This window comes from Desmodus rotundus, chromosome 10 (genome assembly GCF_022682495.2).
Source record: "Desmodus rotundus isolate HL8 chromosome 10, HLdesRot8A.1, whole genome shotgun sequence".
Classification (NCBI taxonomy): domain Eukaryota; kingdom Metazoa; phylum Chordata; class Mammalia; order Chiroptera; family Phyllostomidae; genus Desmodus; species Desmodus rotundus.
Genome location: NC_071396.1, coordinates 84,382,233 through 84,400,508, shown reverse-complemented (window position 1 = coordinate 84,400,508; position 18,276 = coordinate 84,382,233). Strand labels below are relative to the sequence as shown.

Sequence of the window (18,276 nt, the reverse complement as noted above, 5' to 3'; positions counted from 1 at the left end):
TTCACAGTTCCAGTGGAAATATGTAAGAAAAAGAGGTCCCTGATGGGTAAAAGAAGTGAAAAATAGTATCTATAGTTCATGTTTCAAAGAGCTGGGCTAGCTAAGTCACACAGAGAAGTTGAAATAAAGGGGGTGGGATCTAGACACCCAGCTGTTCTCCATCATCAGGGAAAAAAAAGAGAGAAAATTCATTTAATTAAAAGCACAAATGATTTCAGCATAAGGAAAAAATTCTTGACTACAAAGCTCACCCCAACAAATTTCATAAAAATATAAAATGTATCTCTGGAGAAAACAATAAAAGTTATCAAAAACACAGAGAGACAAGTATAAAGGGACTGTGAGATTCCTACCCCTCTGGACATTTACTGCTAGAATAATGTCTAATGAATGGGCTGGTTTAAGGAAAACGCTGGCGTGAGAGAGGACACAGGCCTGCAGGAACTTCTGGAGTCCCCCACACTTCTCATGACCTGTGAAAGCTGTGGGCTGGGATGAAAGAAAAGAAAATGAGAAAGAGTGGGAAGAGGAAGTTTTATATCTTGCCAATGGTCACTTCTGACTGTGAATAGTATTCTCTTTCCTCTGCATTTTCTTTCATGTGAAACTAAAACAACATAATTTTCACAGACTTAAGTTTCTCTAGGCCACCAATGTGGAACAGGTGTCTCCACAAGCTAACAAAGCTGTTAAAGAAAATGCAGATGTCGGTAAAAGACAAATTAGCTTAACCTAAAAAGTCAAGGGACCTGGAAGAATTCCCCTTCCTCATTTACAACACTGCTCGGAGTAGCTGTCAGGTAGAAATTGATCATGAACACGAGATGAAGACACAGAGGCCATCCTACGTGAAATCGCCCGTGGAACAGTCACAGGCAAGCTGCTGAAACACTTCCAGCAAAACAAGACCCATCACACCATAAGGAACGAGACACCAAACACACTGGCAACGTCTCTGAAAGTTAGTCAAAACGCTCCCTTCGCAACTGCACAGTCCCCTCGTTTTCCTTTCCCCTACCCTGTAGAAAAATGCCACTGATAAATTTGGCAGTGCTATTCCCCGAGGGCACCTAATCCTTCATTAGTACACATCTCACTTCCTCCAGGAAGCTCCTCATCTGTATGTAATTGATGTCTCAACAGAGATCCAATCCACACACTTCAGGCCATCTTAAAGCACTTTTCACTTTTGAAAAAAGACCCCTCAAAGTGTGGCCTCAGAGGCAATGAAAACAAAGAGTGAGCTGCATAATGTTTCATTAAGTTAACACAACCCTGCCAGGAATCATACAATCAGAAACCCCTTATAAAACTGGTCATGAAGAATAATGAAAAAGGACCATATAAAATTCTTCAACTGTTGGAATCATTATATACCCTGGGATCTAAGGACTAAAACATAGGATATATGTTCTCTATAATTTTTCCCCCTAAATAGAGACTTAAAATACTAATTCCCCTGCTAGATTGCTGCTTCCTCCCTGAAAGCCATTAGGGTTAATAACATGCAGAACCTTTTTTGATCTCTGTGGATGAAAATTGTGCATTCTCAAATTTCCTCATTTAAAAATAATTAACTAGAATGGTTGCTCGTGATTTTAAACATGAACTATATTAGGGCCACAAAAGGAGAAGCTCATTTTCTTGTTAATGACGTTTTATAAATAGAAGGTGTAGAAGATTAAGACTCTCTACTGATGGTATCATTTTGTATAAAATATGTATGGGTTCTGCAGCCAGCAATGTGCTGTAAGTCAACTTAATATGTGTGAGCAAACTTATGATATACCAATGTATTACATTCAGAAAACAACTCAGACACAAACATACCCATAAATCTCCACCTAAAATAGCTCATAAAATTCAAAATATTTTCTTTGGGTGACACAGATCTATACTTATATTGGCATGAATGGTCATGGGTTGTCAACGGAGATATATCAAGTGATTCACCTAAATCACTCTTCGATTTCTAGAGCTAAGCTTGTAAAATTTGAAGAGTTTACTTTCTTGAGTCTGTAAGTCTAATTCCTATTAACTTGAGAAACTGTTTAGGAGTCAAAGAAACATAACACATAACTATAGTTTTGTGTCTTGTAAATCCTATAATCAATAATATACCACTTTTCCCACATTGTAAAAATTTTAAACAAAACCATAAAACAAAATATCTTGGCAAAGCAATTCCCGCTTAAAAAGAATCTGTTTCTGCAGCCAGTTGATTGCAAGAAGAAGACTAAGGCATTACCATTTTTTATCTTAACTCTACTTAACAATTTAAGTCTTACCGACGGAATTAAGCTGCTAAGATTTTTTTCTTGTTACCAGTTTTTGTAAAATGCTTTCTTTTCACATACTTTTCTGCTTACCTCCTTTAATGGTCTAGTAAATGTCAATTCATCTTTGTTAATTTGAAATAACTCCATGGTAGCAGAGGTTTATGCTTGAGGTTGCCACAAGGGTATCTTACAAACTGATAGTTATTAGTATTCACCTCAATACCTCCCAATATTCCATGCCAAAGGGGGAATGAAAGAGGAAGAGGGGGTAAAGATAAAAAAGCAGATGGTGGCACCCTCCTCTTCCCCTCCTCCTCCTGTCCTGCCCTTTCTCCTGCGTCCACACATCCCCACACATGCCCACCATCTCTCTTTGATAATATTTTCAAAGTATAGTTGTATAGCTGTAAGAAGTGTGGGTATGATATGCATTCTCACTTCTGGTTCAAATATAAGAAACAGAGTAAGCAAGGAAATCAGTTCAGTTTCATGGAATTTATTCCTAAACCAGTTCAGTTGCATGGAATTTATTATCAATTTGTAAGAAACCATGACCACATGGTTTTTTATCCTTCTTCTTCATTTGGATAAGCCAAGGGTTCCTCTTTGTCAAATTCTCAAGTTTATGGTCAGAACAGATTTAGATAAATGTTGTAAAGGTAAATTGCATCAAGGATTCCTGGCTAATAGTGTTCCCCGTGTTCCAGAAGGCTTGCCAACACATCCACCTGGGCTTGCCACCTGGATGAGACATTTAAGCTAAGTTTGTTTCCTCACCAGTAGAAATATAAAAGAACAGAGCCCAGGAGTGACTACCTCACAGGAATGTTGTGAGGACGAAACAATAGGCATGTAAAGCGTTTACAAAGGTGGGGCATTATATGCACTCAACATACCTTCAATACGTAGGTTTGAAAATGCATCCAAAGACTAGGTGAATGAACTATACATAAAAGTGTATCATATTTACAAGGATAGAAAATATACTTGTCCTACAAGAAGCAAGTGTGGTTTGCAATAAGATGTAAAAATGGGCAAATTGAGGAATACTCAAGGAAATAAGCTATTTACTATTCTTTCATTGATTCCCCAAAGCATTTCTCTAATGCAGTTTAAAGGGAGAGGCCAGGAAACAATCTAGTTTTGGTCATATTAGCTGGAGATGTGTGGGAATGTGTCATTTTGTGAAGTACCTATCCACATTTCCAATAAGGGGAATTTGCTTATCTCTGTTTTGGTTTAATTATTGGCTGAATGCTCTCTGCCCTTCCCCAACCAGTCCCCAGCCACTAAAACCCTCCCACTGTTTCCTCTGAAATTCAGGGTTAGTCATTAGCAAAATCTCATATAAGCTCCATCTTCTTTCTGAGCACTCCCTCTGCATCTTGATCTGTAAAACCTAGCTTTCTCCTTGGACCCTTCTTCCCCTCCTACCTTCTCAGGTAACATCCCTTTTCTCTTCCACACATCTTGTACCACTGGGCTGGACAGGGGAGAGGTCACATCTCTTCTCCCTCCCCACTCTTGAGATGCCTCCGGCACTGTATGTCACAGCATCAGACTACAGTACTAAGTGCTCCTCCCTGCTGTACTTATCCACCAACTAACAGCTGAATTACTCCCCTGCATTTTATGAAGACTTTAGCTCCTAAATGTCATACCCTTCCAACGCTAGTTCTATCCTAATTGCCTGTTTCAATATCCACACAGGTGTTTCTGTAATATTTTATGGCAGGACTACCCTCTACACCATCTTCATGCAAATAAGAAAAGACAACGTTTCCTCCCAGCAGACCCTGTTCTACCCCATGACACTAGGTGGGGAAATGGAGGGCTCTCACTTCCGGCCACTGATGGCCCCTTAGCCAGGCCACTCTGCAAGTGAGAGCACACAGTGCCTAACCACTCCTGACAGCCTTGCACCTAGCCTCCTTCTTTCCTCTCATTTTAGACATATGTTCCAGAGTGTTACCCTAAACCCAGCTGAATACATCCCACTCTCACATCCCCTATCCTTCCAACTCATTTGCTTGAGAACACCAAATCGAACAATCCTTCCACCCCAAGGGGACTCCTCCTTCACGCCATCTCTCCCACACTATATCTTCCACCCTCCTCCACAACCAGCTTCACCTCCATGGAGATTGATCTTAACTCCTCTATTTCACGCACCTTCAAATCCCTCACCCGTTACTTTTCATCATTGACACCTGGCAAAATCTCAACTCTGGTCAAATCCAACTCTGTATGTACTCTGTTCTTGTACAGGGGTCATGAACCTGACTGGAGAAAAATGTACAACCATTCTGACGGGACTCATATGAAATTCAGGGTCAGCAACCTTATGAATGTCCTTAATGACGTCAGACTCTAGACAAACATTTTGTATCTTCTCCTTAAACCTGCAAGACTCTCTTCCCTGTCGTCCCCTCAGCAGGTGAACGCAGGTCCTAGTTCACTGAGAAAAATGAAGCAATAAGAAGCCAACTTCTATAAGCCCCTCTCCCACATGTACTCACTTTATTTCTAGCCAAACTCCCTGACTTTTTCTACTGCTTCCTTAGAGCACCTCTCCATACTACTAAATAAGGCCAATCTTTTCATCTGCTTAAAAGATCCCATTCCCTCTCATCTAATCAAGCACAAATGAGGAGGGCAATAGGACACCCTCCTCATTAGCAAATTCTCCTCCTCCACTGGATTTTCCCATTTACTCCCCGGTATACAATTATTTTAATATTTACCTCTTGTATTTAAATAAAACTTTCTTTTGATTCCACCTTCCCTTCTAGTAATTTCTCCCATTTCACTCCTTCCTTTACCTCAAAAACCCTGAAAGGACTGTCTATACTTGGGGTCACTAATTGTTCCCCACTCTCTCGAAGCCACTCCATTCAGGCTTGCAATTTCACCATTCAACAAAAATTGTCTTTATCAGATTCATCCATAGCCCCACAAAGTTAATTCCAATAGTTCTTTCTCCGTCTTCATTATAAGCTGACATATAGAAGCATTTGATACATTTGAGTCAGTTCCTCCCAGAAACATTTTCTTCACTCAGTCTCCAGAACAGACAACACGTTCTGTCCATTTATTGTCAGTCTCGTTTGCTGGTTCCTATAATCCCTCCAAGTTCTTAAAATTCAAGTACCCCTGAGCTTAGTCTTCAGGTCTCTTCTCTTTCCTATTTACCTTCAGTTTCTTGGTGAACTCGTCCAGTTTCTTGCCTTTGAATACCATCTATAAATTAACCACTTTCAAATGTATATCTCCAGCAAGGTTTTCCCCCATGAATTTAAGACAGAGAAACCCAATTATTTAACTTATCAACCATGCTGTTGAAAATGAGTCTCTTATTTAATATGTCCCAAACTAAGCTCCTGATTAACAACCTCTTGCCCCAAACCGATTCTCCTGCAGATCTGCCATCTACATTAAAGACAATGTTATCTTCCATTTGCGCACACTCACACTTTGGAAGAATCTCTAGCGCTTCTTTGTTTCATAAGTGCACTAGTTTCAGCAGCTCCTGTTGGATCTACATTTGTATGTATACAGAACCCAGTCTCTTATCATCACATCCACCGCTACTTCTCTTACTCAAACCACCGTTGCCTCTTCTCTAGATTATGGCAATAGCTTTCTGACCAGTCTCCCTGTTTTTTCCTTGTTCATATGTATACACAGACACACATATGTATGTATGTATGTTGATATCTGTATACACATACATATATAGGTAGATACTGATAAAGGAAGATCAGTATCTATACATCTTTATCTATACATATTATACTTAGTGATCCTAAGTGAGATTATTATCTTTATCTGAAAAACCTACAATGGTTTAACAGCTCTTTCAAAACAGAAGCCAACATCAAGGCAGCATATAATCCAGCCCTATAACTCTCTTACTTCATATCTTACCATATTCTCCCCTTGCTCACTCTGGCCCCTGACTACACTGGCCTCTTGATGTTTCTGGAACATTCCAGGCACTCTCCTGCCTCAAGACCTTTGTAATTGCTGCTGCTTCTACCTAAAACTCTCCCCCATTAACTACCTTCTCCCTCACACCCCTTGGGCCCTTGCTCAAATGTACCCCTCTATTCCAACCTTATTTCCTTATTTAATTTATTTTTCCCCATATCACTTGTCAGCACTGAATAAGCTATACATTTTACATATGTTTGATTATTGTCTGTCTTTTTACCAACATAATATCCACAAATTTTGTTCTGGGTTTTCACTGTTTGACTGCAGTGTCAAGAACCGTGCTTGGCACAGAGTAAACGCTCCATATACATGTTGAGAGAGAAAGCACACAGGCGCTCATACAAGCAGGCAGTACAAGTGGAGGAATGACCCAGTAAGGTTCCCCTTGATTCTGCTGAAGGAATAGAGTTCACCCCATTTATCAGTCCTTCCAGAACACCCACAATTGCTGTGCACCTCTGCTTTGTTCTCTCTGTAACCACAACGACCTGCCAAAGCTCACAGTACAGTTACAACAACAGTGGAGGGTTAAGTTTTCAAAAGGCATAGGATTAAAGACATCAAATTCAATGAACGTTGATTTTAAAAAAGTCTACAAGGCTACTTAGTAGGCTACTTGCCCACTAAGACAATCTGTGCTTCAGATCAGGTAGGCGCTGAAGCAGAAACAGCCTCAGGGGCTCTGTCAGAAAGCACACCAGTTAAAGCACAGGAGTGTCCAGCTGGGGTGCGGAGGGATTCCTACAGCCATTAATAAAATGAATGGCTTTGGGCTATTAGGGAAATACGATATTTCTGCAAGGATCCTTTAAGGTTTGTTTGTTTAAAGATAATTTACTGATTCCTATGAGTCCAATGACAGAGACTTTAATGACACAATCTTCCTCCCAAATCATGATCTGGGTCCACTTGTGGGACCAGTGAGTAGAGTGGGGGGGGGGAAAAGTAAAGCAGCTTTTGTGGAACAAAACTTTGCCAAAATTGCAATACAGAAATTATATACACCAACAGAGTCATAATGCAAATATCTAGAGGAAGATAAAAATGAATTAACATGGACAGAATTCAGAGGTGGAAAATGTCCCCTTAGAATTCTGGATGGGTTGCTTACTTTTCAAAAGCGTTTCACAAAAATATAATTTATTTGGCCCTTGTTTCACTGTGAGGAATGTTAACACTAAGCTTAATTTACTGTGGACAAGCCTAGGAACGAAGTTATTGTAAAACTATTGTGATCACAGGAAATATTAGCACAATCAGACATAAAACACTAGCATTCTCAAGCTTCACCTGAGAATAAAACCACTAGACACCCCCTGGGAACCCTCTCACCTTCCAAGAGAAATATACTGGGATTATCCAGGAGAATCCATACAGTTAGAAACAAAATAAAACAAAAAGCAAAAAACTGTATACTTTTCTTAGGTACTAACCTTTTGAATCAAGATTGTTTGATGATAAATGTAAGTAGGTGATGAAAACTTAGAAGAAAATTGTATCTACCATGGTAGGGAATTGAATTAGTGAATTATTAAAGTTCTGCATAATGTTTAAGAGAATAGGGTTTGTATCTTGAAATCCATCACACTTGCCTCCATCCCCTTCTCCACGGGCACTGGTCTCCGCCATCTCTGTGCCGTCCAGTTGAGACTCACAGCCTACACCCAGCGTTCCATCAGCTGGGCACGCCGACTCCTCTTTCTGTATTATTTATAAACGATGATTTATGGAGATTAGCAACCGAGAACAGACAAAATACTTTCAGAATTCTAAAGTATTATCACATTTACTTGTAATTTGAAGTTGTAATACTGATTTACTTTTTAACATAAAGTCACACCTTAAAAAGAAAAACCTGAAAACAAGCTGAGTTTTTAGATAACCTTGTAAAATCTAGGCAACAACTAAGTTTCTTTTTGACATATGATGTTTTCTCTCTTTTTTTTTCAATTCTACATTCTTCTTTAGGTTAGGAAATGGCTTAACAGCTCAGAATTTTAATCACCAAATAACATATCTAAGTAGCTATAAAAAGCAACTAAAATAATACAAGTCCTGCTGGTTAACCTGTGCTATTTTTTGACACACAGCGACAGGAGTCTAATGTTTAATTGCTGAGAAAGAATCTTTGCTTCTTTGCCAGGTATAACTTTTAGCATTAAAAACAAAATTTTCTCAAAGGAAATTAATGACCTTTAAATATAATCCATCATTTATTAAAGCAGTGACTTTTTAATTTGTAAGCAATAACACACTGATTTTCCTTGTTCCAAGGCTCACAACCATTTGTAGACCATCAGCCTTTGTCCTTTGGAAATTTGCATCTTACGTGGCAGTTCCCATTCTCAATGAAAATGGGAACTGCACTAAAATAATTAAGACTCAATTACCTGAAGCTTTTAGTTGTATTTCACGATTCTTCTCATATAACAAATATGCACTGTTAGTAAAATGTCCTTGACTTCCTTCACTGTTTGTTTTAAAAATAAAATAACTGATTTAAATCAGCAAGTTTTCAGGGAGAATGGAGAAATTTCTTATTTGTATGAAATACAGAAAGGCATCAGGTGTGAAACTATGTATCAACTGATGGTCATTAAATCAGATAGTTTGTGGCAACTGATCATCTTAAGCTCTTGGCTGATGATCCTTGGCCCTCATCCATGTAAATTTTTAAGGATCAAGAATTTTAAGGAAGCCACAACTATTTTCCAATACCATATGTTAGAGTGAAACCACAGATATGCTTTATTTCCTTAAAGAAACATGTCATTGTTTATTCTTACTATGAAATCATTTTTAAAACATCTGAAAACATTTAAGAGACATAGGGGTCATTCATCTACCCTTTACTCCAATCTAATTTTGTTTACCTGCACATGTCAGAAAAAAAACAAACTAGTGATACATAGAAATAACAGACATAATATGCAGAACAATCCAACTTACTTTGAGAGCATAGAGGCCTGACTTTCCAGGGATTTTGAAGAATGTTCCATCCCCTACTCGAGTGTTAGTATGAAGCATTGCATTCAGACAGGCTAATGGAGAAGTTCCACTAGAAAATAAAAGTGTGCAAAAAATGAAGCAGTCTGAGATGCAGTTTCTGTGGCAAAACTGATCTCTCTGTCTCTTAAAAAAAAAAGAACCACCCTCTAGCATGCCTTTTAAAAATATCCTCCCAACCCTGAAAACATCTACATTACAATAACAGGCCAGTCCAGTTTCGCCAAAGTTAATCAGATGCATCTGTCTTATAGGCTCCAGGCAAAAAGTCTCCTGAATTGAAATTATGCTTTTATTCATAAAGCAACCAACACTACATTTCAAAGAAACCAAAGCCCAAACGTTTATGTGGTGTTATTTTGCAAATAATACCAGGAAGCCTCAGTATTTAAATATTACAGACAACTTGATGGTTGCACTTGAATGATCAAATAAACCAAGTTCAAGGACAGCTCCATCCTATAGGTTGAAAAGCAACAAAAGAATAATAAGAAACTAGGGAAGAACTGATTTGAAATTACAAGCATTTAAGTTACTCATGGGATTGCATTTTTCACAAGGCCAAATCAAAATTTATATCTGTGTTTATATCTCTGATACAGCTTCAACAATAACATCCTTTTCTCAGATTTGTCAAATAAAGAAATGTGTGTTTGGGAATTCTGCCCAGCTAATAATTATGTTCTGTATGAAAGATGCAAGTGACTGAATTATGAAATCAACAGTTTTTTTTTAAAGAAGTCTAACAGCACTAAACTAGTGATTAAAAATATCAAAGCCCATATGTATAAACATTATTGAAATGTACTCATACACATGCAAAGATGTTTATGAAATGTGCGACACATATGTATTTCCTGGGTTAGACTTTAGAGATGTTTTTGTGTTTTGTTTGCAAACTTATATTTTTGCAAACTAGAATTTAAAAACAGAATTATTACATTCATTTACTTGTGTTTTCATGTACATTTTACTTCCTAATATGGTAAAAGATCAATATTTGGTTGAGCCAATATTGAATAGAAGCCGTACTCCACCCTATTCACCTCTTAGGGGTTTTGGATATTTAGTCCAAAATATTCTGGGACAAAAAGACCTGTAAGATAATAAGGTTCTGAATTTTTAAATTCTGTGGTAGGAATATAATTTCGTGCTACTAAATTGAAAGTTTTCTAAAAACCAACATTATCAAATCTCTTACTTAGTGTGAAAGCTCACCAGTAAAATGACAAAGCCGTATTTGCTGAGTTGCCATAACAGACTTAATAGCAAGTCAGCATATATACACATCACAGTCATAAAGGTTTATAAGTATTAAAATAATAAGAGCACTCTCTATTATTTTAGAAAGCAACTCTCTGTGCCAGCATGTCAATATGATTCCATTGGGTATGACAGGAAGCAAGAGCCCTAATATAAATTCGGTCAAAGAACAATGCAGTTATAACACTAAAGTACACATGGTTACAATGCTGTGTGTTTATGTAATATCTTTCCTCATGAAACTTCTACAAGCTTACAGCTTCATTTCATTATTTTTCCTTACGAAAGATTTTTTGCTCACAGTTAAAGTAGGCCAGGCATACTTTATAAAGTAAAATATATTCATCTCCCAGAAATATCTGTCTATGATTAAATTCCAGATAAATGATGCTATACATGTTACATGGAATACTGCAAAATATACTTTTTATCATTATTCTCTTCAGGCAAAAGCACAGACAATTTGAAGCTGGGAATTATTATGCCAGATTTGTGGAATTTTAATTTAGTGAAACTGTCAGAAACACAGATTTTTTGTAGGGACTTGGCAAGAGGATGTTAACACTACAAGCAAAATAGAATCCAATACATAAAAATGATACAATGTAGATTTTAAAAAGTATAACTTAATAAAACTGTCCACCTAACATCAACCCTCACAACATTCTTCCTGTTCTTTATTCTTAAGGTCCTAGTTACGCAAGTCCAAGAACTAAGAGTTACAATTTTAAAAAATAAGACAGCATTAAAGATAGTTAAAAAAAACACACTGAACAAATATAATTTAACATCACTATAATTTAATTTTTTCTAAGGTACAGTAAACAAAAGATAATTGAAGATAAATTGACTATTAAATAGCAGTTTAATGCTATGCTTGCTACAAACATAAGTGATAAGCACCCAGTTTCACATAAATAATAAACTCTATTGAGCATGAATATATTATTTAATTATACTGTTTTTTTAATTCAACACACTCAAGATTCACTATAGAAATATTTTAAAATATCTAATTCACAATCATATGACAATATATCTCTGAAAGTCTCAATGACTACTGTAATTTTTCTTAAATCTTACCCAAAACAAACATAAAACTTACTTTATTTCAAAACTATACGATATTTGCTTTTAGAAGAATTAGGAAATACTTTGCAATCAAATGCAAATTTTACAACTGAAATCATTGGTGAATTAGTCACTTAGTCTTAAGCATGTCACCTGGAATTCTTTACAGAAAAAAATACTGATGATATAATGTTTTATTTAAAAACAATAAAACATTAGCATCAAAAGAGTTAAGTGCTTACTATAAGAAAACTGTTTTGTCCAATGCAGAATATACATAAAAGAATGATTTTTAAAATCTTTAGAGCATTTACTTTACCATTTGCTGTTATTCTGAACAGTTCCATAAAGTCTAGAAAATTTGGACTGCTTTTCCTGAAGAAATGAATCTTAATTAACTCCAATTGAACAGGAGTAAAAGTATTATTTATATATTTTTATTATTTTTATATTCAGAAAAAGTAGAACTAGCAAGCATGTCTTGGACTACTTTAAGAAATATATATATTTAATAAACATATATATACACACATATACATATATCACAATGATTAGCTGTGGGCATAAAAATGATATGGCAAATATGTGTTAAAAATCTGTAATTTTAGTATGCAAACATGTAACATTTCTTATTATTAATTTTTTATTCACACTTAATGTAAGGGTTAATCACCTCAGTCAAAATTTAAAAGTTAAACATTTTGTAATAGAGTATGTATACGTGTATATGTATATATGAAATAATAAAACATCAATTTTTTTCATTTCTAAAATTTCAAAGTTACTTACTTTCTAAAAAGATGAATTGGAAGAATCATGATATCCCGATTTATGAAAGGAAAACAAACAAAAAAGAAGAAAAAAAGTTAGTTTTTCAACTTACAATGCAATTCTGTATCTTACCATTTCAATAATAGGTCAACGGACAAGAAACACACCAGACTCAGGGCTGGCTACCCATAGGGAGGAAAATACTGAGGGGCTGGGGTAAAAGGTGGCTTCTACTTCCTCCCCTAATACTTCTACAGTATTTTAATTTTGTCCACAATGCACATGTGTTTCCACATGAGGAATATAATTAGAAATAAATACGTAGGGCAATATTTGTCCCTAATTCTTTTCTCTCTGCCATTCACTATAATTGGGCACTTTCCTATACACCTGACAGGGTAGGTATACAGCTTATTCTGCTTGTTTGTTTTTCTCCACAGACTGTAGCAATATGGAACTCTTCCGGTGTGTTTTCATTGCCCACAAGCCTTGAAGCAGAACAGGGGTGGAATCTGGAGGCAGGGGAGCAGGCATAATTTAAACTGTCTAGACATCAAAGAACCCCCAGAGATGCTTTGCAGAGACTGGTGCTGTGTGAAATACAGAAAAATCATTGCTCTATCATATCAAATTGGTGACAGAGCACATAAAATTGTACTAATAGTGCACACTTAATAAATGGAATGAGTGGCTTACCTATTTTAATAATTTTAAGAAGCAGCAAGAATACTCGGGGAATGCAATTGGAAGAATATTTATACACATGAAAAAGAAAATATCATAACTGTGGCCTTCCTTTTCTTTGTAGATAAAATGATAATGATTTCCAAGATGGTATTTAAGTAATACAAATCTTAAACTACTTTATTAAGTATCCTAATAAAAATTTCAGATAAAAGCTATTTCTTGAAAACATTCTTCAATCTCACTTTTCAAATATGGGAACATTAAAAACAATTAATCCTGAACAACACAAATCTAAAAATTAAAAAAATCCAAGAAACTTATTAGGAAGCATTATTAAACAGTTACTGTGCTAAGTGCTACCAATATAAATTAATAGATTAAAAGTATATGTTCAGTCTCCTTTCAAAAAATTAACACTAGCTCCCTTCAAGCATTTTTAGTATTGATAGCTTAGAGAAAATAACTTTATTTTAACAGGAAATTATATGGGCCTCTGGGGTGCTGGTAATGTTTTATCTAGTTCTTGATACAGATGTGTTCACTATGTAAAATTAAATTACTTATAATTTGTGCATTTAACTCTATGCTACACTTCACACAAATATTTCAATGTTATAAAAGGAATAATGCACCCTTGGATTTATATATTCATGTATGTATTTAATGGGCATGTCATTGCTAGGAGGGAAAATTAAGCCATTTCTGTCAATGAATGTGTAGATGATTCCTAAGTAATTCAGCACAGTGTACATCATTTGATAAATCAATAACCTAGTAGTCCTAGATGATTAAAAACTACCCTAGAAAGTCAAGGTCAAACAACCACTTACTCTCGATAGATATTACTACTAAGTCTAGAACTCCCTAAAATAACTGAAAATAAAAACTTCAAGGCTACAATCTTTTATATACTTTATTTGAATAATTCTAGCACATACAATGTTACCCAAAAAATGACCTACAGTAACCCTTAAATTCAATTTTGAATAAAAGAACAGCATCCCAAACTTCACAGTCCCACTGAAAAGGTCACTAATCAAAGATTTTAATGAGCACTGACACAGAAACAACCAATTAACTCAAGAGATGGGTTATATTTAAAAGGAAGATATTTTGCCCATTTCTATGTTAAGAATATTGACATGGTTTTCAATATTCCGCATGTCTCTAAGGTACATTTTTATGAGTTGGAATATTGAGGCAGGAAATAATTACCAAGTAACATATGTTATACAAATTAATTCTTAAAATTAGAGCAAAAATTTCAAGCTCCAGACCTAAATAATGTATCTCTAATTGGCTTGAACAATATAAAAAGATATTTTTCTTTAATTTAAAGATATTTGAACTTAGACCCTTTACCTACTTTATGGCACTACCAAGGTACCACTAGCTCCATTATGGTGATTTACACAGCAAATGCTTGGTTAGTAAACATTAATTTAGAATAGTACTATAAGGAAATTAGGAAATAGTCCTAAAAAAGTAGAAACTAAAGCATATAATCTAAATTGTAATTTTAAAGACCTCCAACTAAAATATGAGGTCTTTAAAAATATGGCCTTTCACATGTGAATAAAATTGAAAATAACATTCAGTAAAGGGAGAGGAAAAAGAATAAAAATAATAAATACCTATTATTATAGTTACCATTTATTCAGTATCTCTTATGTGACTGAGCTTTTACAACTATTATCAATATTTCTTACAGCCACCATAAAACGTAAGCATAATTCCCACTTTAGCAGTTGTAACAGAGGCTGAGACATTGAGAATCTTACTGCAACCAAATAGCAAGTGATACAGCTGAAATTCAAGTTCTGCTCTGATTCTACATCCAATGCTCTTTGCATTATTCCACGTTCCCTGCCCAAAGAGTTGCCTTCTCCACCTAATGAGCCTTGGCTACTAAATACATATATATTTAGCAGTTGAAGGAAACACATAAAGAAAAGCCAGATGCTGGCGAAACCTAAGGTGGTTGACTCCATCTTCTCTCAACGATGCCTTTTTACAATGACTCTCCCCATGGTATATCTCAAGTATTATAAAGAAAGAACTAGGCTGAAGAAACGACATTGTTGGTTATCTTCTTCAGGCAATGCTACCTACAGAAAGTAAGGAAGAAAGAACCCTGCGAATAATGTAGGGAATTCAGATCTGATCTGTAATCGGGATGCCTCCTTGTAGAATTGAATCATTACAAAAATAACAAAATCCATTAACTGAGTAATCATTTACTAAGCACATTATATATGTCAAGCCAGTGTTGAAATAAATTTGCACTCTGACAGTGTTTTGCACATAACAGAAATGCAGGCTGAGCGGAACTGAATTCTATGAATACATACGAAATGACAAGGGATTCAGGAGAAAGGAGCCTTGAGGCATGTGGCACAACAAGAGGAAATCATTTGGAATTTAAATGTTACCCTTAGTTTATTCCAAGGAGATGACTTAGGCGGATCATGCGCACATTTCTAATAGCACTGCTGACTCTGTGCAGAGGCAGCCAGCCCGTGGCCATCACTGGCTCCTCAGGACTTGTACTGTTTTCTCACCACTACGGTCTCAAAGAGAATATTTTCAATGAGAACAAACTGTATGTTTACCAAAATAAAATATCAAATTTCACATATTAAAGAAGAGACCTTGCAATTATATTTGGTATGATAAATTACTTTCATATAAAAATGTGAATTGCTATGTTCTTCTTGCAGCTACTTGTACTCTCCCATCTTGTTAGCAACGGCTAATTCTGCAGCATTTCCAAATGTGTTCTATGGAACACTAGTCCCAAGTGATGCTCTAAAAAAATTATCCAATGAGTTTTGGAAAAGCAGCATGCTGCGTCCTTCCCTTGCAAACTCACCGATACATTACTAATATATACTACAGTCTCTGAAAGACCCTATTTGGGTCAAGAAACATGCTTAACTCAGTCTTTTCTAAGCATTTTTAATTTAAAAAAATCATCCCCTCCATATTCGACAACATGTCCCATTATAGTACAACAAGAGATATATTTGGGGAAACGCTATACTATATTTATGATTGGGATCATTAGGAAAAAAGTGCTTAGCAGTTATACTCCCAGGAATGTTTAACTTTATCAGCCAAATGCTTAAAAAATGTTTTTAAATATACAAAATATGTTTCTCTGTGGAAAAATAAAGCAGTATGGAGATTATTTTTCTCTACGTAAACGTATAACACTGAAAAACATGTCCAGGAACTTTAGCACTGAAAAATGTATAAGCGGTATCCACAAAAAACTGAAGTCAGTATGTGTTTGCAATATGATATCACCAACACGAAAACCACCTCAGTCATCTCCCCCATCGCTCAGGATCTGCCTCCGGGTTCTCTGTCTCTCTCACTCGTTGATGGGTGCCACCCTCCTCCTCATCACCTTGGAAGGCAGCATTTCTCACACTATTCAAACTATTCTGGCTCAACAAAGTTCATCTTTCAATTTACATTCTCACTTCCTCAAGCTCCGATTCACAAACTCTCTACATCACAAGAGGACAGGTCTGCAGCCCCCTGACCCTAACCCTACCTTCAGCATCTCCCCGCTCCAATTCAGCCTAGCCACTGGTGCCAGAGCGGCATTCCTACGAACAAACCAGTAACAACAAAAACAAAAGCAAAACATAAAAAAACCCACTGCTCAGACTCTTCAGGCCATGCCATACACTGAATTTTTATTAAGTATTTTTTATTTATTTAATCAGTGGTTTTCACTGCCTACCAGACAAAGGAAGCACAGACTCCTTAGCTGTCATTAGGGTCCTGTCCAGCACACCTGGCGCCGAACTCATCTTCATCTTCTCCAGCTTTCAGATTATTCTCCCACTCTGAAACTGTTCACCTACGATCTGATCAGTTCGGCAAACCTGGTGCCTCCGCGGCTTCTCAGCCCTCTGTTCTGGCTCATATGCAGCCTTCTATAAGGAAATGCGTCCCACTCTTTGTTCCATTGACCACCCAGAATAAAAATTTTACCTACCACCTGTATGGTGACACCTTTTCTAATATTCCTGCACCACAATCTTAACACTGCTTATCTCTAATGGCTTCTTTTCATCAAAATTGTTTACACTTCTAACATCCCTGCCCTTGCTACTTCCAAGTTTGGAAACTCCATAGGGGATAGACACACAGTGATTTATCTTTGTATTATCTGACAAGCAATCTGAGTGTACTCAAAAGGTGTTTGTTGAGATGAATTTAAACACTGCTATAAAAACTGTTACAATCAAGGATTTGTAGACATAAAGTACCTGCAATGAATATCATCTATATTCTATTCAAACTCATGACTACAAGCATATGCATCAATCACCCTACATACCACACGGGCTATTATACCATCTTATATTTGCATGCCTAGCACCGGTTTCTCTTAGGGATTTTCCCTTCCTTAGTAGTGTGATTCCAGTTTAGCCATCAATGAAATGGTCCTGAGTTTCACACCAGGATGGCTAGCAAGATTAAACTATCTGGTCAAACAGTGGGAGTTTGAGTATCTTTGGGGGAACTGATACAGAAAGAAAGAGAACAGGGCATGTGGCAACATAAGCTGGAAAGGTATAAAACCAGAAATGAGCTGGTGCCTACCTCTGCCTCCATGAGGACACAGACTGCTGACAATGAAGCTAACCAAAGGAAAGCAGAGCAACACGTGGAAAGAAAAGAGAAGGGAAATGATATTACTTGAACTCTGCATTATCTAGTCACGTTGAAGATCAGTCTATTGGATGTTCAAGTTTATTAAACCAGCAAGACCCCTGCTCATTTTAGTTTTGATGCTTGACTAAGTGATTTATGCAAGCTGACCTCATTTTTCTAGGCCTCAGTTTTGTCATCTGTAAAATGAGTTTAGAACAGGTATGCTTGAAAGCTCTACTAACCCCTTTCTGGTTAAGAATGTAAGGGCAATCAGTGAGGACTTGACTATGGGCCTACTGCTCATTCCTGCAGTGCTGCCGCCCTCCTGTTTCTTTCATGTCCAGGCACCCTGTGTTCTCCCTTGCCTTCTGATAACCTCTGCAGCACGCGATGATTGGCTCTGAGCCTCTGCAGCATTCCAGCCCGTCCTGGGCTGTCTAGCACTGCATTGCTCGATGGCAGCCAGCTCCTGGGGCTCCAACTTCATGAGGATTTTGAGTGTTCTCCTCAGAGGGCCCTGACAGACTTG

The 18,276-nt window shown here is 36.7% G+C and overlaps 1 protein-coding gene across 1 annotated transcript in view; it reads right to left on the bottom strand.

The window, feature by feature from the left end:
- Positions 1–18,276, bottom strand: part of ASXL3 (ASXL transcriptional regulator 3) — a 169,984-nt gene that overhangs the window by 91,664 nt on the left and 60,044 nt on the right. Inside the window, exons 3-4 of the mRNA XM_053913326.1 lie at positions 9,225–9,333; positions 7,868–7,976 (exon numbers count right to left, since the gene is read on the bottom strand). Of these exons, the coding sequence (XP_053769301.1) occupies positions 7,868–7,976; positions 9,225–9,333 (218 nt within the window). The remainder of the gene's footprint in view (positions 1–7,867; positions 7,977–9,224; positions 9,334–18,276) is intronic.